Source organism: Alligator mississippiensis, chromosome 3, assembly GCF_030867095.1.
Source record: "Alligator mississippiensis isolate rAllMis1 chromosome 3, rAllMis1, whole genome shotgun sequence".
NCBI classification, from domain to species: Eukaryota; Metazoa; Chordata; order Crocodylia; family Alligatoridae; genus Alligator; species Alligator mississippiensis.
In genome coordinates, this window is record NC_081826.1 from 233,839,481 (window position 1) to 233,862,777 (window position 23,297).

Below are 23,297 nucleotides of genomic sequence, written 5' to 3' on the forward strand. Positions count from 1 at the left end.
AAACATAAGTAGTTTATATTTAGACCCTTTACATTTTCCGCTGTATTAAAGGTATCACTTTTAGAAATAAAAGGGTCAGAAAATCTTTAATGTCCACTAAGAATAGGAATGAGAGAACTAATTCATTTTACATAAAAAACCACAACGTCACCTGATGGCAACAGTTCGCAATCACTACCAACTAAAGCCAGATCAAAACTCATTTCAGAGACACGAAGATTAAAAATCACCTGAGCAAACAGAACCACAACATTCTTCAAGCAGATGTAGCCCTACGAATCTTGCTCTTAGACCTTTTATTGATTCAAATAATAATTGCTTGACTGTATATACAGTTCTAAATTTGAACCACTGTTTTTAGATAGATTGTACACCTTCCAGTTTCACAGACAACATGTGGATAAAACTAAAGCAGCTGGAGTTGGTGTTGCTAGTGTCTGGCATATTGCCTTGCAGTTCCTATAGCCTATCTTGATCGTTGTCCATGAACACTGTGAATGATTGGACCATTGTGTCAAGAGTTGTAGCATTCCATAGCTTTAGTTTGTGTGCTTCAGACTACAACAGTGGTTCTCAAACATTTTAGATTCAAGGCACCCCTCCATAACTTTTTGTGCATTCAATGGCACCCCATTTAAAAAAACTAATTTATTTATTATAGTGCTTATCTGCCTGAAGAGGGGCTGGGAAGGAGTAGGAGCAACTTATCTCCTAAGTGGAACCTACACTTATCTTGCTTACTGCCTCTCTCCAAATGGCACCCTTCAAAGGCTGTCATGGCATCCTAGGGCACCAAGGCACCATGGCTGAGGATCACTGGACTAGGGTTGCACTAACTCTGGAGCTATGCTCGATGCAGGAATAGGTCTGGTGGAGTAAAGGTGGTTTTAAGCAATCATTGTATCTCTTTATGTGCTTAGCACATCTCTTGGCATATGCAGACTTGAGACAACGCCAATCTATATTTAGCTGCAGCATCCTACTTACTGCTACCGCAGCAGCCAAGAAGTGCAGCATACTACGGCAAAGCCTCCCCCCACCTTTGCCCCCAAAACATGTCTGCCATGTCCCCTCCAATAGGAGCTATGGAGGAGGACTGGCAAAGAGACACTTCAACAGTTCACATTTCCTCCAAACCTCCCTTATGCTAAGGTATTCTCCTGGGGTCAGTTCCTCCAAGTAAACATCATCAGAACAACATGAGGGCGTGGGAAGGGGGCACAAAGTTTGCTATTTTATGACTCACCCTGAGTTCGGGAAATGTCTAGTGCTGCTGCAGTTTGAACAATGTTACACAACTACTGGCAAAGGACTGCACTATGCTAAATACCTCCAGTACTACAAACACCACAGTTGCTTGGTATGTGACCTAATTTCTTCTTCATTTATAGATCAGGAAATGCCAGCAATCTAAACCACGTTTTAAATATGACAACTCTTGTTATATCTGGTACTTTCCATTCTGTTAACCTTGTTCCTCTCCGACTTTCTGCATAATAAGGGAGAAAACATTAGATGTGGCATATTTACATTTGTAAACACAGTTAATCAATCTGTCAAAGCTATAGAAAGAGAGACACATCTGGTAAATAATGGGCTGAAAATAAGTGAAGAAGAAAAGCTAATTTCCATATTTTAAAATCTGAAACAAGAGGCAGATGCTCATAAGTCTAGCAACAGATCCATGCTAAACAAAGCAAACACTGCTATTCTCTTTTCAGTCTGGTTGCATTACTTCAGCTGTTTGCTCTCATTGTGATTTTCTGAGACTGTTCTACATTTTTTTCTAAATTTGCTCACAAATATAACAGCCCACCATTTTCTATGAGAACAATCTAGCATGCAAATAATGCTGTGGCAGTGTTATCATATGGAAGCAATGTTAAACCATTCTCTGTACATTAATTCTGGTGAAATACGTTCACGCAAATGCTGGATAATATTGTTAAAGGGTTCAGCAGACAAGATGCCTGGTGTCCTAAGGTGTTTTATACCTAAACGGCCTATAAAAAAAAAATCAAAAAACCTTCCCAATTAACTGAAGTCCAAAGACAATTGCACCTGGAGAAGATTGTTGGTGTGCTCAATGTTTTTACTACACATTTGGTAGCTGTTTTGTGTGCCTGTAGGAAGTGGGTCTCATCTCAGTTCTTATAGATTCATAGATGTTAGGGTCGGAAGGAACCTCAATAGATCATCGAGTCCGACCCCCTGCATAGGTAGGAAAGAGTGCTGGGTCTAGATGACCCCAGCTAGATGCCTATCTAACCTCCTCTTGAAGACCCCCAGGGTAGGGGAGAGCACCACCTCCCTTGGGAGCCCGTTCCAGACCTTGGCCACTCGAATTGTGAAGAAGTTCCTCCTAATGTCCAATCTAAATCTGCTCTCTGCTAGCTTGTGGCCATTATTTCTTGTAACAGCCAGGGGTGCCTTGGTGAATAAATACTCTCCAATTCCCTTCTGTGCCCCCGTGATGAACTTATAGGCAGCCACAAGGTCGCCTCTCAACCTTCTCTTGCGGAGGCTGAAAAGGTCCAGTTTCTCTAGTCTCTCGTTGTAGGGCTTGGTCTGCAGGCCCTTAACCATACGAGTGGCCCTTCTCTGGACCCTCTGCAGGTTATCCTCATCCCTCTTGAATTGCGGTGCCCAGAATTGCACGCAGTACTCCAACTGCGGTCTGACCAGTGCCCGATAGAGGGGAAGTATCACCTCCTTGGACCTATTCGTCATGCATCTGCTGATGCACGATAAAGTGCCATTGGCTTTTCTGATGGCTTCGTCACACTGCCGGCTCATGTTCATCTTAGAGTCCACTAGGACTCCAAGATCCCTTTCCACTTCTGTGCCACCCAGCAGGTCATTCCCTAGGCTGTAGGTGTGCTGGACATTTTTCCTCCCTAGGCGCAGCACTTTGCATTTCTGCTTGTTGAACTGCATCCTGTTGTTTTCTGCCCACTTGTCCAACCTGTCCAGGTTTGCTTGCAGCTGTTCCCTGCCCTCCGGCATGTCCACTTCTCCCCATAGCTTTGTGTCATCTGCAAACTTGGACAGAGTACATTTCACTCCCTCATCCAAGTCGCTGATAAAGACATTAAAGAGTATCGGTCCAAGGACTAAGCCCTGCGGGACCCCACTGCCCACACCCTTCCAGGTCGAAGCCGACCCATCCACCATGACTCTCTGGGTGCGACCCTCCAGCCAATTCACCACCCACCGGACTGTGTAGTCATCCAAGTCACAGCCTCTTAACTTGTTCACCAGTATGGGGTGGGATACCGTATCGAAGGCCTTCCTGAAGTCTAAGTATACGACATCCACCCCTCCTCCTGTGTCCAGGCGTTTCATAACCTGGTCATAAAAAGAGACTAGATTGGTCAGGCACGATCTGCCTGCCACGAACCCGTGCTGGTTTCCCCTCAGCATAATTCGTCCTGCCGGGCTCTCGCATATGTGAGCCTTGATAATTTTTTCAAAGACTTTGCCAAGGATGGAGGTGAGACTGACTGGCCTATAGTTGCCCAGGTCCTCCTTCCTTCCCTTCTTGAAAATGGGGACCACATTGGCCCTTTTCCAGTCCTCCAGGACTTGGCCTGTGTGCCACGAGCGTTCGAATATTCCTGCCAGTGGCTCTGCAATGATGTCGGCCAGTGCCTTCAGCACCCTCGGATGGAGCTCATCCGGGCCTGCTGACTTAAAGGCATCCAGTTCTTCCAAGTGACTCTGCACCATCTCAGGGTCTACGCATGGAAGTCTGGCGCCTTGCTGCTGCCTCTCTAAAATCCCAGTGAGAGACTTGTCGTGCCCCTCACTTAGGAACACTGAGGCAAAGAACTCGTTGAGGAGTTCAGCCTTGTCCCCCCTGTCCATCACCAATTGTTTCTGCCCATTTAGCAGGGGTTCTATTCCTCCCTGGGCTTTCCTTTTACTCCCTATATATCTAAAAAACAATTTCTTGTTGTCCTTTACTTGGGATGCCATCCTCAGCTCCACGGTAGCTTTGGCCCGTCTAACTGCCTCCCTACAAGCACGAGCAGAGAAGGTATATTCGTCTTTGGTGATCTCTCCCTGTTTCCACTTTTTATGTGCTCCCCTTTTGGCCCTTAGGCTGCCCTGGATTTCTGCGGTCAGCCAGGGAAGCCTCCTGGCCCCTTTCCCTCTTTTACCCCACACAGGGATCGTCTCGCTTTGTGCCCGAAGGATTGTTTCCTTAAGGCACAGCCACCCTTCTTGGGCTCCCATCATTTCAAAACTCCTACTCTGCAGTGCGTCCTTGACTAATCGCCTGAGTTCATTTAAATCAGCTTTCCTAAAGTCTAGTACTTTCACCCTACTAGTTATCTTACCCACTCGACGTCTTATGTTGAATTCTATTATTAGGTGATCACTGTCCCCCAGATGGCTACCGATCTGTAGGTCCCCTACCATGTCATCCCCCATTGCCAATACCAGATCCAGTATGGCATTCCCCCTAGTGGGACAATGTACCTCCTGTGTCAGGTGGAGGTCCTGTACACAGGTTAGAAACCTGCGTGAGCGGTGGGACTTTGCCGTCTGTGTCTCCCAGCAGATGTCTGGGTAGTTTAGGTCCCCCATAACTACCGCCTCTTTAGCTTTTATGGTCTCTGAGAGCTGCCTCAGGAGCCCCGCATCTATTTCTTCCCCTTGGTGTGGGGGTCTGTAGCAGACCCCTACCACCAAATCCCTTTCTCCTTGCGCCCCATGTAGCCTAACCCACAATCCTTCTACTTCCTCATCCTTGGATTCCGTCTTGATTAGGGTTGACGTATATTGCTCATTGACATAGAGCGCAACCCCTCCCCCTTTTTTCCCCACCCTGTCCTTTCTGTGCAATCTATAACCCTCAATGTGTACTGCCCAGTCATGGGACGAATCCCACCAGGTTTCCGTTAGCCCTACTAAGTCGTAGGTGTTTTGTGCAAGCAGGAGCGCTAGTTCATCCTGCTTGTTTCCCATGCTCCTAGCATTAGTATATAGGCACTTGAGCCCTGCGACTGGTGCCTTTGCTGCCCCCCCTCTCCGAGTCCCAAGGGGCCCCTTATTTCTTACCTTCTCGTTTCTTACCTGTGCCGTAGTGCTGGCCGCCCCGCGTCTTGCAGGTTCCCAATGTTCTCTTTCTTCAGGCTGGGCTGTCCTTGTGGGTGCCACATGGTTTGGTGGTCCACAGCTTCCCCTGCCCTCATCTTCCCCTCCCACCGGTGAGCCTAGTTTAAAGCCCGCCAGAGGAGATCCGCCAACCTAGAAGAAAACACATGCTTACCTTTGGGGGACAGGTGAAGCCCATCCCAACTGAGCATGTCCCTCGTCGTGATGTGCGGGTCGTTGTCCAGGAAGCCGAAGCCTGCCTCGAGACACCACTGCCGAAGCCGCCAGGTGGTCTCTCGGATGCAGTTCTCATGCCATCTTCCACGTCTGTTCACTGGTAGGATGGAAGAGAATACCACCTGTGCACTGAACTCCCTCAGCACACCACCCAGAGCACTGTAGTCTGCCATCAGGTGATCGGGGGTTCTCCTGGCTGCATCATTAGTACCCACATGGACTAGGACCATGGAGTAGTAATCGGTGGGCTTGATCCTGGCCTGGATTACCTCCTTCACATCCTGAATCTTTGCTCCGGGCAGGCAGTATACCTCTCGTGTTGAGGGGTCCTGGCGAGAGATGGGCCCTTCTGTACCTCTCAGGATGGAGTCGCCTATGACGAGCACTTGTCGCCTCCTCCTCTGGGTCCACTTGGATCTCTTCTTAGTTGAGCTAGCTATAAAATGCAAATCCATGCACTTCAAACTAATTCATTTTACATAAAATGCCATGGTTTTTAAACTTTTGTGCTATCCCAAGTTAAAATGAAAAGGTAAAAACCTTGAAATTGTTTGCAAGGAAGAATTTCTGATAAAGCCGAGTTTACCATTTGCTAGCTGTCCAGCTGGAAGGGTCCTTTCATTTTCACTTTCAAAATCCATGATTGACTTCCAGGTGGGCTGCTGAAAGTGGGGTGCCACCCTTTCTCTTTCACCTCTCACCACCTGGGTACTGAAGAAATTTAGAGTAAGATAACTTACCTGCCCTACTGCTACCCAGCTGAGCTATGCCTTTCTAGCTATCTGCTCTTGAAATTCCAGTTTCTCAAAGCAGGCACAAAGTGCAATTTGCCAAGTGTGCTTCCAGTGGAGATGTGTCATTTCTGTCCTCCTGATAGAAATCTCCAGTTTTGCAAATAGGGTATTTTCTGTAAAAATATTCCAATGGAAACTTCCTGAGAAACCTGGGTTCCTAGTAGCTGACTAATTCATATCTTTTGGGTGGAAAAAATCATCCATACTGATATCAAAATTTCCAGTGGTTGAAAATCTTTGCCCACACTTAGTAAGTTTGTTCCAATGCTCCTTCAACTAAAAATCATGCCTTAACTCTAGCTTCAGCTTACAGCCACTGGACCCTGTTATACCTTTTTTTGCTAGGTGCAAGAGAACTGCAGTAAAACATTTTGGTTTTCCCTGTAAGCATTGGTAGATTTTGATCAGTTCACTTCTCGACCTTCTAAATACACTGATCCCATTGGGCACATCTACACGTGGCCATACAGTGCCTTTGTTACTGCGCCGTTTAGTATCTCCTTTTGGAAGTACTTAAAAAACAATGTAGTAACAGCCCGTACCGTGCTGCGCTGGCCGCACACAGTAATTTTTGGCTATGTCACCTTAGCAATATGTTATAACAGTGATGTAGCAGCAGCATCACGGTTTTTGCCAATGGACACTATGGCGCTTGTTATCTTACATAAAATAAAAGGTGCCCCTAACTAGAACCTGATGAAAAATTTTGAAAAGATTATAAACCTCTTTCCACTGTTTAAGATGCCTAATTGAAATAATAATAATAATAATTCATAGATTGTAAGGCCAGAAGGGACCTCAGAAGATCATTGGGTCCAGCCCCCTGCACCAAGCAGGAAAGATAAGGGGGTCAGGTGACCCCAGCAAGGTGACTATCTAGTCTCCTCTTGAATATGTTCAGAGTAAGTGATTCCCTCCTCTGAAGGTAGCTTATTCTGGACACCCTGACTGTGAAGAAGTTTGTCCTAACGTTGAGCCTAAATCTATCTTCCAGGAGTTTGTGGCCAGGAAGATCGATTCAGGCTCAAGGCTTATTATGATGGTGATGATGATAATAATAATAATAATCTATTCCCATTTAAAGGGGATGCCTTAACATTACAAATACCACATGAAGACAACACAGAAACAATAGGCTACCTAGTGTAACATCTTTACTGCTCAGTGTCACTGTGAATGGTATGCTATACTAACGCCTCAAGTTGTCTGGTCTCATGCTCCTTGACTTAATAGATTAGCACTGGAGGTAATCCAAGTAATAGGCTTTAGTACTTAGTGGGTTCTTGGAGTATCTTTGTGTTATTTTACCAAGGGTATGGACAAATATATGGGCAAACCATTACAGGGCAATATTGCTACATAAATTGGAATCAAATAATATCATGTACAGATGGCTACAGACAAGCAGTTAGCACCCAATTGTCACCATTTTTTGTATTCACATTAAGCAGGGCTTAAACCAGCACATGCCAAAGGGAAATAGGTATCTGTGTGTCCCTTGTGTCCCCTCCACTTCCAGTGTGATGGGGGTTACATACTTTGTTGTAGAACAGGAGTCCTCAGTTTTAACTTCCATTAGTCAGCTGCGAGAAACTAGCCAAAAGCATCAGACAAAGGAGTGAGCACCATATCATTCTTCCTGGATCAGCAGCATGGATGCTTCCCACCTTGAGTTGCTGACATTCTGCAATAGTAAGGCCACCTTTTCCTGGTGATTTATATGGACTCCTGTCACTTAGTCTAAAACTAACACCTTATCCTCTTCTTCATGAACACGCAGTTGATGCATCAGGCCAGCAATATTCCAAGCAACTATTTTACATAGCACATGAATGACTTCTGTGACAGTCACATGCTTGACGCTTATGGAAAAGGAAATCTTGATCATGACTGAGGACAACTTGCTCTGTGAGACTGCATCTGTAGACTGTCAGTTTCTGGTTCTCTACAACCCTGTAGGAGAGACTTGTGGTACAAATATGGAAGAGTGATGAGAAAACATTAGGATGAAGACGGCCATCATTCCTGACATTTGTGCTAGCCTCAAAGTTGCAGAGGCAGAACACCATGGTTCAGTGCAGGAGATTTACAAATATCAGTGCATGATATAATCCAGAAAGGTGCAGGATTCAAAAGGTTTCCACAACTCCCCCTTGGTTTCCCTGATGAGACAAAAAGTATTTGCTAGTGGTGATAGAAGCATAAAGATCAGCAGTGTCAGCATCTCTCTGGTGCTATTCACTGACCCTGCCCAAGCACTGCTATGTTCCGTGAAATGATATACTAGCTGTCCTGACTACAGGAAGCAAGGGCACATCCAGGCAACCGCACATGTGCGGTCTGCAGTGCCACAACCCCCATGTGCCACACATGCCAGAATTTGCCACACTGCTAATTTGTAGCAAGGCGGTTGTGGGGGGGATTTTGACACAGAGATCTTGGTGTTTTCCACACTCAAAAAAAAACACCAACCCGCACCCAAAAATGGCAGAGCAGCACATGTGGCAGCAGCGTGCACCACCTGGAACCAGAGCCTAGCCAGCCAGAGCCACACTCTGGGTGATGGCCAGGCTCTGCACACCCGGATCACCACCACTGCAGCCCCAGGAGGCCCCCAAGACCCTACGTAAGGCTGCTGGGTTAGGGTTAGGGCCGAGATGCTGGCCCCAGCCTCCCTTACCCCACCCAGAGTATTTTTCCCAGTGCTAACCCCACATACAAGGGCATGCCCCAGGGCAAAAAGCAGCAGCATGTATTTGTGCCTCTGCTTTTTTCCCCATGGCAACCGCACATCCTTGCTCGTGGGGACACAGCCCAATGGTCCAATCACCAGCTAAGCTTTTGCAGGATGAATGCACCCTGAGGCAGCTCAAAGCCAGGTGCTTAGTGTGCAGATGGAGGCATTCTAGCAACAGCTCCACAAGATTTTGATGGCCTGCTGAGTTTTGCAAAAATCTCAATCTTTCTTGATGTGTGGAGCCCAAAACTGGACACAGTACTCCAGGTGAGGTCTCACCAGTGCTGAGGAAAGGCTGAGAGATATGGGACTGTTCAGCCTAGAAAAGAGAAGATTTCGGGGGGATTTGGTGGCAGCTTACAAATATATCAGGGGAGAGCATCAGGGGCTAGGCAAACAACTATTCACCAAAGCGCCCCAGGGGAAAACCAGGAGCAACAGTCAAACTCCTAGAAGAAGGTTTCAGACTGGATATAAGGGAAAACTTCTTCACAGTTCATGTGACCAGACTCTGAAATAGACTCCCAGCGGGGGTGGTGCAAGCATCTACCCTGGAGATCTTCAAAAAGGAGGCTGGAGTTATTTGACCCCGACTGTCTTTCCTGCCCAGAGCAGGGGGACTGGACCCGATGATCTTACAAAGTCCCTTCCAGCCCTAAATGTGTGTGACTCTGTGAACAGAAGAGTCATTTTGCTAAATTTCCAATCCTGTTAATACAATCTAGTATATTGTTAGTTGTTTTGGCAAAAGCAGTACACTGTTGACTCATATTCACTATATGGTCTACTATAATCCCCAAATCCTTCTCTCCTGTTCTTTCCATTTCCCAGGTTTCCCAACTTCAGAGGATGTGACCCTGGTTAATTTAATGAAAGGGCAGAAAAAAATACCTGTTTGCCAAAGTCAAGGGGAACCATACTAGATGTGCTTTGCTGTGCTGTTCATCAGGATGGTGCCCACAGCAATTCAGGACTAATGGATAGGGACAGCCACCTACTTAGGAATCAGAGACGAGGGAATTCCCAGGAATGTAAAAGTTTAGCTAGAGCTTCCTGCTTCTCAAGTTCATCTTTATTTCTGAAATGATCCATGTTTAACAGACATCAGTGCTTCCCTGCAGTGATCAGGGAGCAAGTTAATTTTGGCTTGGCTAGAAAAGTAACTCAGGACTTGTCTGTGGAAGGGGGTGGGGTGGGGAAGGGAAAAGGAGGCTGTATTTGAACAGGCTAGTTTGTATTTGCTTGCTTGTGGCACTTGCTGTGCTGAAGAGGAGTGCTGTTTCTCATTGCTTTAACTGTATTTGCAAGCCTTCTAGGGCTCTTCTACAATAAAGAGGCAGCTAATGCCTTTCAGTTTTATGTTTGATGTGTTGGGAAACAGGGGAGAGAGTTCCACGACTGTCAGTGCCCGAGGCAAGTTGTCTAGAGAAATGTGCAGGGTGGGAGGAATTCCCAGGCACTGGCATGGAATAGTACATGCAGCTCCTGGGACACCATGGTAGAAAAAAAGGGGCTGAAGCTAACAGAAAATATGCTTGCCCACATCTGCACCAGCTGAGTGAACAAGCAATGTGAACAAAGTTGCTTTGACATAAACAAGTACCCACCTCTTGCTGTTTTTGTCCACATCCTCATTGCTGATGGGTGCTCCATCTGTGGGGATGGCTTGCAGGGGCTGACTGGCTGCTGGCAAGGAGGCTGATGGCTGTGCTGATACAGGTTGGGTGCTCTGGCTTCAGGGGCCTCAGTGCTCTTCTCAGAAAGCCAAAATACAAGTGTGGGCTCCTCTGTAGTGAAAAGACCCTGATTCTCTAAGACCTCCTTGCCTTTGAGCTCCTCTGTGCCACCCACTTGTTATCCCAGGGAGGGTCCCCAAAAATCACATTAGCAAGCCACTCCCTGAAAACTGCAAAAGAAGGGGAAATCAGTGGTTCCTTCCAGAGGATTTCTATGGGGGGGTTGGCATTTTGTGGGTGACATGGCCAAAGGGAGAGATGCACACAAGAGATTCAAACACTCTTTAGAGACCTCAAGGAGTGCTGAAAACTCTGGGGAATAGCATCCTACCAGAAAGGCCCCTGACAAAGTCCAATGCTCTCTAGAGGAAGTGGAGCAGGAAGCCAAATGGAGCTAGGAGTGTGGCTTGAATAAGGATGTGTGGACTGGGGATCTGAAGGTAGCCAGGCTGAGCTGATTGCTTGGTTGGAGGACGCAGTGGAAGCTGGCGTTTGTTGTTGGGGGGTTGTTTCTGAATATGCCTTGGAACTGTGAGGCCATACATACTGGTGCAAGCCAGCTGCATGGGAATTAGGTCTTTGACAGGTTCTTGCTCAAGAAAAAGGGAAATGGGGGTAAGAGTGTTGGGCATGGGATATTTACTGGGAGAGATGGGACTTCCACTGAATTCCAATACAAGGAAGGAGATCCCCTGGACTTGACCTGTAAATAGAAGGGTTTAAAGTTGTGTTTTGCCTCACCTTGTGTAACTCTTGGGGGAGGCAGGGTTTATACTGGTGGAGGCAGCTGCTTAACTACTCCTGGTGGGAATGATCATGTGCTTGGAATAAGGGGTGGGAAGTGCACAAGAGTGATAATGTATAGAATAAGTGAGAGGGGAAACTAATGCTTGTGGGGGTACCTTTAGAAGGGATGAGTATGGAGAAGGGAGGACAGTGTGTGGAATGTGTGACTAGTATTCAGTATCTCCATGTGTGTACTCAGGATGACTTGGTGGGCGAATGGAGAAGGATAGAGAGGGTAGTGTAAATTTTGCCTAGACAGTCTGCATAAGAAGTGCAAGTAGAAAACAAGAGTGGAAAGAAAATTGCTGGTGGAAGACTGCTAGTTGAAATGTATAGAGTGGATATATAAAGTGAGTTAAGTAGGACAAATGAGCAGTGTGTCCACAAAGTTGCATATCTATGTAAATGTATGCAAATTAAAATCCACAGGAGGGAGGGTTGTTTGCAAAGGTTGACAGATATTATCCTGGCCTCCAACCTGCAGGCTGTGACCCTGTGTCCTCCTGCTGCAGCTACCTCTGCCCTCCTGCCAGGAGAAGGTTGTCTCTGTCCAGTTTTAGTGATCTAGTCCAAGCTTCCACGCTGCTAGACAGCCTCTCTCTCTGCAGTCAGACAGCTGCCTCTAGCCTGCAGCTCCTGCTCTCACAGAGCCTCCAGCTCTCCCCCAAGCCTGGTCCTCTCTGACCTCTGGATATTATTTTCTTGTCCTGTTGTAGAGGGATTATGGAGCCCTCTTCTGCCTGGATGTTGCCCTCAGTAATGTGGAAACAAATCATAGATTCATAAGAATGCATATTAATTAAAACTAAATAAGTACAGCATCTGAAAATCCAGTATTACAAGGATCGTTTATTATATTACGGAATATGCATATACATACTTATTTTGTGTGTGTGCGCACGTTATATATTATTAGTAATAGTATTATTGTGGTATATACACGTGTGTGTGTGTGTGTGTGTGTAATGTAGTGTGTGTAGAATGTAGTGTGTGTGTGTGTGTGTGTATTGTACATACACACACACACACACACATACACGTGTATACATATACACATTCAAATATATGTGTATATATATACACACATTCAAATATATGTGAGCTACATATTATAAATTAATCGTAAGATTTCACCAATGTAATGGAGTGACCTGCTGTAGTGAAGCATGTACATTTCTTTTTTCTTTGGTCAATAGTTGGTTCATACCTGCAGTGTTTAAGTCAAACAGTCCTGCATAAGTATCTATGCCACATATAATCTTGCCGTTTCCTAAGGCTTTAACACAGGCATTATGTTGCTGCTTATATTACATTTGCTATTAATACTGTATTTCTAACTGAATGAGCAGTGAAGCACTGGTCCATGTAAGCCAAACCAAAAAGTTCCCTGTTTCAACACATTATGCATCAGATCAAAAACAATGATGACCATATTTTAAGATGTCAAGATTTTTGCAAACAAAATGTATTAACTATAGAAAGCTGACTAAGAGAAACATGATACAAAAAGGTAGCCATTTAAAATAAATAACATCAGCTGTGATGCTCCATTTCAATATGTATTTATAATTTGCTGCAGTGTTTTAACAAGGAAAGGTCAGCAGAAGCAATCATAGATATGTATTGATTAGACTGCAAATACTGTAAGTAGGACTTATTTATTATAATTTCATGAAACTGCCATAAAAACAAATGTAGCAGTAAGCCCAACTCAAAAAGTATTCAATAGACTAAAGCATAATAGTTACTGTGCAAAGGAAAAGTCTACATGTGTGCATGCATTTTTTTTCAGTTGAATATAATGATGTATGTGTGTGGAAAAGTCAAGAATATAACAAGTGATTAGACTTCTCATTACTTGAATCATGCCACTAATTCTTGGTCTTTTTTATCCTCCTCCTACATACTCCAACTGTTTTTCAGTTTCTATTTCAGTTTACCAGAACCTAACACAACTGTGCTGCCAGATTCCCAGCACAGGAGGATTTGCACTTAGTACACTAAATTTAGATTTTCCTTAAATAGTTATAGTGAAGTCTATAGTTTTAGGATTTTCCTCAGGACTGAACTTGGCCAGGAAGGGATGGAAAGGCACATTCATATTTAATATCTCCATTTTTATTACTCCTTTGGATTCAGACTGCCATCAACAAGCTATATTTTTTATTCTTAAGTGTTTAGAAAATGCATTTTCTTCACCACAAAGGCTACAGAACTATCTTGAGAGGTTACAAATGTGCCATTAGGGGCTAAATGAAATGCTATAGTAACTGTGCTTGTTATTCCCCCATGCTGACTGGGTATTCAGCTCCATCCCTCTTTTTCCTTCCTCTCACAATGAATGTTTCCTTTTTTCTCATATTCACTCCATATTTTTCTCCTTCCTCTCCCATTTTTCAGTGCCCTCTACTTTGTCTTCTGCATGAAATGATCCCATCTTGCCTGACACAAGAAATATTAAAAACATTTCAGGCCTCCTCTACAAATAAAGCTAGAAGCAGACACAAACAGAGCTCTAATTTTCATTTGGCAGGGAATTCAGAAGATGCCCGTTCAGTAGATCTGAGCTTACGTAGTGACAATGAAGAAAGAGGTTTCTACACAGAAAACTTTCATTCAGCTGCTTGGGTTTTCCGAGGGGATGATGTCAGTCCAGATAACAGCCCCAGATGCCTCAGCAAAAGGAACAGGCCAGTAGCAAGTAAGTATTCTCAAGTTATAAGTAACAAATGTCAGTAGCGGGCATGTCTACTGCACCCTTTTACTGTAACAGGGAGCACTGAAGTTGGGAGCACCCCACACATGCTATTGTCCCAAAACAGAAGTAATGCAACTACCTTAAAACAGCACTGGGCACACGTCAGTAATCCCTCCCAACTCAGTAAGCTTATAGATGCATGCTCAGCACCACACTAAACTGGCTATATTACTTCTGTTTTGAGAGACAGTATGCCTAGAGTGGGCATGACATGCCTCGAGCTGCAGCCCCATGCCCCATGGCCTGCCATTGGCACAGAAATCTGGGGGGTTACATGCCCCACCTGTGTCTCCCCTGCAACAGCCTATGACTGTAGACAAGCCTAGTGTTTCTAAATGCCAGTGGCTCTCCACCTTTTTAGATTTCAGATATCCCTGCATAACTTTTTTGAATATCATTGCACCCCATTTCAAAAACTGATTTATTTATTACAGTGATTACTTTATAGACTCATAGAAATTAGGGTTGGAAAGGATCTCAGAAGGTCATCTAGTCTAACCCCAGACTCAAAGAAGGATCATCCCCAACTACATCATCCCAGCCAGGGCTTTGTCTACCTGGGTCTTAAAAACCTCCAAGGAGGGAGATTCCACAACCTCTCTGGGTAACCTCTTCCAGTGCTTTACTACCCTCCTAGTAAGAAAGTTTTTCCTAATATCTGTCCTATACTTCCCTTGCTCCTTGTTCTGTCGTCCACCATCCAATGAGAACAGTTTAACTCCATCCTCTTTGTAAACACCCTTCAGGTAGTTGAAGGCTATTATTAAATCCCACCTCAGTCTTTTCTTTTCCAGACTAAATAAGCCCAATTCCCTCAGCCTCTCCTCATACATCAAGTGCCTCAACCCCTTCCTTGCACAGGAGTAGAAGGGGTGAGAACGTACCTTCTCACACAGGAACCAGGAAGAGATGAGCGAGCTCTTACCACCCCAAACCCTGCAGCACCCTTAAAAGGATTTCATGACACCTCAAGGTGCTGTGACATCAGTTGAAAATTACTGCAATATGCTATGTGGCTACAATGAGGAAATTCCATATTAGAACAGAGTCTCAAAAACTGATGCTGACAGTAGGAAATAGGAACTGATGCTGACAATATGTAATAGTTTAGAAGGTAGCTCCTTATTTAGTTCATTTCTTACAGACTCTTATAATTGACAAATCCTTACTTGTAGGAGCTCAGAATTAAAATCTAGTCACATGCTGAATAACGCAGGTTCAGAAAAAGGGCAAAGAGGTGTAAATCATGTTTTCAAGTATGACAATCACAAAGAGACAGAGAAGTCACCTAACCACTACTCATATCCTTTCCTTTGCAGCCAGGTAATATAAAAACACTCAAATCCAAGTAGAACTGAAGAGGGGTGGGGAGAGAGTGCCAATTTTGCTGTGAGCAGGAAATATTCTCATTGTTCAATTTACAATGTGACCTCTGTCATGCAAACAAACATCTAAGAACCCATTTCTTTCATCGTTAAATTTCTTGAAAGTTAGCAGTTTGAAGAACTAGGACAGTGAAATATCTTTGTTGCTTTTTAAGTGTTAGTTTTGTGTTGGAACTCATAAATCATTCACAAGATTGGAGCAAAACAAAATTTTTAGATATGAAAAATCTCCCTTAAATGTATGACAAGTATTCTTTAGAGCCTTTTTCCCTAAAGAAAAGCTCAAAAGTTCAGCACAACACAGCACTTAAAGTATTTATTGAAGTGCCTACTCTCTTTCAGACCCACACATGATAAATTTGACCTATTGGAAAGTACATTTTAGAGCAATATCTATATTCCAAGTGTTGCACAATTTAAAGACAAAACAACTACCAACAGATATTTTGAAATGGGATCTTATTAAAGAAATATCTGGTAAAGCAATCAAATTACTCTAAGTAGCAATTTCAAAAAGTGCTTCCTAGTTCAGAGGTTGTGATTACGGAGTAGTTAAGATTTCACACTTCCACTCTAGAGATTTGAGTCTGAGCCTTGCTCTGGACTCAGGGCCATCCCTGGGGGTGGTGAATTGGGGTGACTGCCCTGGGCCCCGCACTTAGGGGGGCCCCGCAGAGCCAGGCCGATTTCGTATCTAGCCATTCACCATCCCCTCCCCCCCCCTTCTCCCCACCCCATTGCCAGCGCCACCACCATGTCCATTTGCCCTGGGCCCTGCAACCTGCTACAGTCATCTCTGTCTGGACTTGTTCTGAAGTTTTCCCCAGCTAAAGGGCAGGAAGTGACAGATTTCTAAAAGATAACTAGATCTTCAAGCCCAAGAATGAAATCATAGTACAAGAAAGACCTGGAGAAGCTCAAGAACTTCATGCATGTTCTGCATATGCAACTGAGATGGGAAGATTTAGAAGTGTGCCTCTGATTACTCAGCTGAACATGGTGTGCAGGGATAAAAGGAGTTCCTTCCTTCTTCCTTTACAGTTCGTGAACGAATAGTGAAGATTGCAAAAGGAACTGGTCACTACCCTTGGGGATTTCGGATCCAGTTTTCAAAGCCTATCCTTGTCACTGAGGTGGATACTAGTAAGTGGTGTCTTTAATTTCTGACTTAAATATATTCAAGAAATTTGCACAGTACTGTGCATAAAGCAGGCTAACATCCCTGAACAGACCATGACAAACTACCAAAGGACGCTAGTCAGCTGGGAGCTCAGCAAGGCTCTTTTGTTCTGTTACTACCCCTGCTCAGAAAGAATTTTTCCCCTTCAGAGGCGGCCTAGTAAGGCCAGTTTTGGCTTCAAGTAACTGCCTGAGTCAATCTTCTTCTCAAAGGCAAGGTCTGAAACCACCAGCCTGACTTTCATAAATGGCAGATAAATCATTGGGAATAACATGAAGGATGTACTGATCACAATAAAACCTTTCCCCAAAATCTCACCTGAAACAGTTCTTTCCTGTTGATCTCCATTCAGTTGCACAGAAATCCTCAAGAGGTAATGCACAGAAACCTAGTCAGGAAAAATAGCTGTCAAACCACAAAAGACTAATGGCCATTATGGAGGAAAGAAAGGAAAAAAAAACTTTAATTGTGCAAGTTTTATTAACTGCACACATGATTCAAAAAACAGTTTGGCAGTAGATACATCCTTTAACCCCTCAAAGAAGAAATGACTGGGGTATTAAAGCAGAGGAGACTTCATTTCTTCCCCCAAACTACAGAAACTAAAGAAAGAAAAATATGACTATCCGGTATCTGCTTCTGCCATACAGGCATCTACATAAAAGGTGTTCCTCCACCCTTGGCTATCACCCATGCTTGTGTGGCTCCGGTTGTGGGAAGGGAGACTACCCAAAAATAGATCCACAACATGGTTCTTGTTCTAGCTTATGCACCAGACTGTCCTTGCTAATGAATCCAGTACCCTACTATGAATGTCACTGAGGGCTGCCAAACTGTCTCCTGAGCAGAATACTTTATTAAAAAAAAATAAATTCATATATATATATATATATATATATATATATATATGCTACCAAATAGTATCATCATGAACTGGCACTGGAGAAAAATCAGGAATGCCAGAAAGAAATGGAGCATAGAGAAGCAAATGCACAGAATGACTGACATACCAGAAAAGGTCAAACATCTTACCATCTTTAAGACTTAAATCAAAAACCCAGAGAGAGCCTAAAGGGTCTGAAAATTGTTAGATTTATGTATCAGTCATGCTTTGTGCAGGAAGCTTCTGTTCAGTTTTAAAAGTCATTCTAACCTGTTGGCTTAGAGCAAATGTTCTGCTTATTAAATGCTAAAAATAAAACCTTCGGATGAGAAGACCAACCCATGCAAAGGACAAGCTTATTTGGAATAAAAAAAAATAAAATGTTAGAAGTGGGGAATTTATATTACATGATCCAGAAATTTGCAATATTGTCTAGGCTTTGTTGCAGGACCTCTCTACATATGATATATTAGTTAAAATAGACAGTAAACAATGATGAATTTTTTACAGGATTTATACCAAATCATAGGTTGTTTACCTATACATTTTATCTTTAACGTCATTAACAATTGCAATATTGTTAGCCGGCTTTTAAAGTCTAGGAAAACTAGTCTTTTAGATCTTATATATAAAAGACTCAATGTATATGATTATGGGGTAGTTCAAGAATCCCTCTCCCCTTTCTCCAGAAATTACCATATCATTTTACTCCAGAATCCAAGCATTCATTCTCTTTCTACAGTATTGGTGAAAATAACAAATATAATGATAGTAATATAATTCCCAAATAGAAGATCTGAACAGAGTGGACAAGTTCAGATCATGTCCTTGGGGTGTTACCCAAGAGCCCCAAAGAGGACAAAGTATGTGTCAGCATTGTTAGCTATTTTTTGTTGATCATTTTATAAGAAATATAAAGTGAATGTACTCACCCATTGGCCTGAGTTGTGGAATCATGGTGGTATTTTCTGGGGTAAAAGTTACTATAGAGAATTATTGGGCTGAAAAATAAAGATTTTAAACATTCCTTGCATGCAAAATAAGAGTCGTTGCTGCTTCTGCCCCTAAAGAGACAAAGAACACATATATCATTTTCTTAGTATTAAGAGTCTCAGCTGGATTCCACAGTGCAAACACATTGCAGGGGGGGCTCTTAAGTCAAGTAACATACCTTACAATGGGAGTTTTATGCAGAGTATTTGTATGTAATGCATACAATTATAAAATCATTCCAACAGTGAAAGCAGCTATTACAAATCATCTGTCACCACCATTAAGGTGGTGGGGGGTTCTCATATTCTTTCTTTCCAAGCAAAACAGAGATCAGTTTGCTTGAAGAACAAATTGCAATAAAATTACGCTTCTTTGCATGTGGCTGATTTTGTTAAGGAACATTATAAAAAGTGTATCTGAAACCATGAAGACGTTTATTTTTCATACATTTTAAAACAAGATTGACTTTAAAAATTGGTTAAAATGAATGTCAGTTGATGGAAATCAAAATGGCTGAGTCACAGTAATACCGTGAGACAACGCTGATCTATAATTTGTGTTTTTTGTTCTGAAAATAGTAGATATTATTACTACTACTGCATCTACTGCTCACCATTATCTAACTCATTCCCTACAGCTTATAAACAGCCTCTGAAATATACTGTACCATCACTTTTACTAAATGATAGGGTTCAGGTAATTTAAAATTATATGGATTTTTTATAATATAGGCATTCTGTGATTTTTCCAAAGAACATTTTTGCATGGTACATTAGGAATGCTTAATTACACACTGCAAAGAAAAAAATGTGACTGAGAAATATGTAGGTGGAATTTAAGTGACTGCATTAATGTACCTAAATGGAGCATATTTTGTACTTATATAACTTATCTTCCATTCCAAGCTATATTTGCATGCCTTTTATGTATTGAAAGTGCATGTGGTTTTCAACAACTTATATATAAACAAAAGTATGATACATTAACAATTCTGAATTAGTTACATGTTTACTGTCCCTTCATTAGCTGCTTTTTCATTTATAGGAAACAAGATACAAACATTTAGAGGCTAAATCACATTAGCAAGTAGGATTTAGCCATTAACATAGAGCGTACAATTTTGAGACCTAATTCAAAACCCATTGAAATATAGGAAGTTTCTCATTGACTTCCCTCGTCATTGGATCAGGTTTTATGGTTAGACATTTATATCTTGAACCTTAAAGATACTCCAGTGATTATCTGCCTCTTCGGGCATCTATGTCCACTCTTTAGGTGGAATTGGCTGCCACCTCCACCCTTAGACTCTGCCCCAGTACCAAGTTTTATTGGTTGGTATTTGTGAAGCTCCCAAGCACTTCTGCCATCAGTAAGCTACTCAAACATTAAGTCAAGATGAAGCCCAGGGGCTTCTAAAGCACAAGATGTATAGATGCAGCAAAGACAGGTGTCACACACTTCTTCTGCTTTATATACAGAAGAGAAGAAGATAAGGAAACTTTGAGGATCTATCTTATGGCTAGGGCACTCACCTTGAATATGAAAAATAATCCCTGCTCTGCTTGATTCGGAACAGAGACCAAAACCAAGGTCTTCTATGGCCCTGGGCTGTTGTGTATTCAAAGGAGCATGCTCTCCTTCCATGGTGTTTCATAAAAAAAAAATCTACACAAAAAGCTGACCTGGCTTAGGTTCCAGCTACAGGAAAGGGAATATTCTAAGCCATGAGAGGTCACTATCTCTGTGCAGCAATATGTACATAACCTTGAGCATTTGGGTGCTATTTCTACAGGATGCTACTTATTCAATCAAGTAGGGGAAATGGATTTTGTTCTGATAACTGGGATTGTAATGAGGAGTAGATTTTTTTTTCATTTAAATGATGGATGATGGATAACCAAAAGATGGTTATCTACAAGAGAATGTGCTGTGTTAAAATAAAAATGCTTCTTTCTGGGGGATTTTAAAACCATGTTTCCTTTTGTCTTTCACCTCTGGAAGCCTTTGCTAGCTCAGTACTTTTCATCATAAAGTTAATTAAAAGTTCCGCCTTTTGCTCCTTGACTGCAAAGAGCTACAATGAGCTTCATTCCCACAAGACAATGCAAAAGATTTAAAATTCAGGAAAGAGATGGAGTAAAAATGATATAATGGCAAGATATGTTAGATAAATGTCCTTGAGAAGATGTGTACTATCTCAGATAGCACAATGTGAGGCTAAGCATAGAATTGTTCAGATCTTTGCTTTTTTAGTCTGTTTAATCAAGTCTCATAAAGTCTTTTAAAAAGAGACATGCTGTAATTGACATAACTGACACCATCAGTATGCCCTTTTTGGGGGTAAAGAGTATAGACTACATTTTCAAAAGGGCCTTTAAAAGTTGTGCGCATAACATTTCATGTCCAAATAGTCTCACATGTAAAAATTCTTATGTGTATGCAGGGACCTGTATAAAATACAGATCTGTAGTGCCTAAAAGATGTCTTGATTCTGCTTCATAAAAAGTTATGCTCTGACCCTGCTGAGAACTCAGCACAGGTAGATCACCAAAGTTCTTCAAATTAAAAAAAAAAACAACAAAAAACAGATTTAGGCTGCTTAAAAAAATCTGGTTCTATTTATTGATGAGGAACAGATGACAAAACAGCTGTTCACAAGATTAGCTGGACATACTGTAGAGCTCTTCAAGTGACTCAGGAGCCAATTCCTATCATATTTAGTAGAATCAAAACTAAAATATTATAGATTTTTTATCCACCATGGAAATAGCAAACTATGATGCTAATGTGAATTGCATTTTGTATCTTGTGGTACCTTCCCTTAATAAATTGCATAGTTCGCGTTTTGGTTCTAGACAGCGCGGCTGAGGAAGCAGGGCTTCAAGTTGGGGATATTTTGATAGCTGTCAATGGAACAGATGTCACCAGCATGCCGCATTCAGAAGCTGCAAACCTGGCAAGAAAAGGTAAGCTTGAGTTCATTGTTAATTGCATGAGTCAGGATCATTGTATGGTGCTGAGTGGCTTGAAACTATGGTGATGGATGCTATAGAAAATTAGACAGTTTATTTATACTCCAATTGCCTAGTGTAGTTACTTGATCTTGCTAAAACATACATATATTGGCAAAATAATTCCCAAAGATCCCATTCTGTAATAACAATTTCGGGGGCTCATGCCTCAAACAGAGTCTCCTGACAGTAATTTCAGGCAAACCACTATCTTATTTAAATCTCATACTTCCTCAGGGGAGGAATTCACTGTGTAATGCACCCAAGAAGCTATTCTTTTTTTGTTTCTAATGACTGAGATCTAATAAGAACAAGAGAAAGATTATTTCATGAGGTAGCCATTTGCAGCACTACAGAAACAGTCAGTTATATTATTCATGCATATTCTTTCCAAAATGATGATGGCTAAAACCCAAAGACATCCATTTTTGTATGTTGAAAGTCAGTCTCCTGCAGTTCTTTTTATTCTCCTAGATAGGATTTTGACAGTGGCTCAGGGGAAACTGAGTAAATGAAAATGCTTTAACAAGAGAGTAACGAATTTGTCTTGACGCATACCAAATTCTTTCATTATAAAGGTGTCATTCACACTGTTACATGTAAAAGTGTGTCAACCTTTCACATCCCTCACCTACAAGGTGTTTAGTCAGTCATCTCTGGAAACTCTCCCAGTCTGAATTTTGGTATAAAACAACAACCTCAGTGTCAATATCCCCATAAAGAGAAATGCAGCCTCAACAATAATGTTTTGTAAATGAAACTGTCATAATCATGGTTCTCAAGTTGTTTCTTCGGGATTGTTGCCTGCTCAGAAGTTTTGTCTGTGAAATCAGGATTTCGGGCCCCAGTGGGTAAATCCATGCATGTGCTGATAGTATCAGTGTATCATGTGACTATTGCAAAACATCATCATAATGTGGATAGGCTGGATGAAAATGTGATTGTCCTAATTACCATTACTAGTTGCCAATCCAGGAGCAGGTCTGCTATGAAAAATAACATGTTTAAAATAATGAGGGCAAAATTTTCACAGGAGCTTCTAAGCTACAACTACAGGATTTTGGTATGGCCCCACATTTGTGCAAATAATTTGTGGATTTGGGCTAACACGCTGTCTCTTTGTAAGGTAAATTTTCATCAAAATTGTGGGGTTTGCAAGCACAAATCAGTTCCCCTGCAGATTGTGCAGACCAGTTTAAGCGGCTTATTTAGACATTTGAGTCTGAGAATGCAGTGATGTTCTCCAGTATAAAATGAGTTTGTTCTTTGCTATTCCTTTCAATGATGTTGTATTTCTGCCTGAAAGGAAAATACACTTTTTAGTTTATTTTTTATCTCCAGTTCTGGCCCACCCTAAAATATTCTTAACATATCTTTTCAGGTCCTGATATCTTGACCCTGTTGGTTGGATCAGACATCAGTCGCTACCCCAATACTCCTAGACCAACATGTCGAGGATATTTGCACAAACGAACTCAGTCAGCCATCCTGAAGGGCTGGAGGAAGAGATGGTTTGTGCTGAAACATAACGGCTACCTCCACTATTACAAACATAAGAAGGTAAGGAGAGGGCATAGTAAAAAGAGCAATAGAGGACTGCAGTAGCGTTGTACTCATCTATGGAGGGAAGGTGCATTCTGTTATATTAGCATAAAATGTCTAGAACAGGGGTTCCCAAAATTTCACCCTGAGGG

At 42.4% G+C, this 23,297-nt stretch overlaps 1 protein-coding gene across 2 annotated transcripts in view; it reads left to right on the forward strand.

The window, feature by feature from the left end:
* LOC102562903 (uncharacterized) overlaps nucleotides 1–23,297 on the forward strand; it is a 61,235-nt gene that overhangs the window by 4,876 nt on the left and 33,062 nt on the right. The window contains exons 3-6 of one of the 2 annotated variants that reach the window (XM_059724960.1): nucleotides 13,927–14,094; nucleotides 16,578–16,679; nucleotides 21,430–21,558; nucleotides 22,985–23,163. In XM_059724960.1, coding sequence (XP_059580943.1) covers nucleotides 13,927–14,094; nucleotides 16,578–16,679; nucleotides 21,430–21,558; nucleotides 22,985–23,163 — 578 coding nt within the window. The remainder of the gene's footprint in view (nucleotides 1–13,926; nucleotides 14,095–16,577; nucleotides 16,680–21,429; nucleotides 21,559–22,984; nucleotides 23,164–23,297) is intronic. The other variant, XM_059724961.1, reaches the window with a different exon arrangement.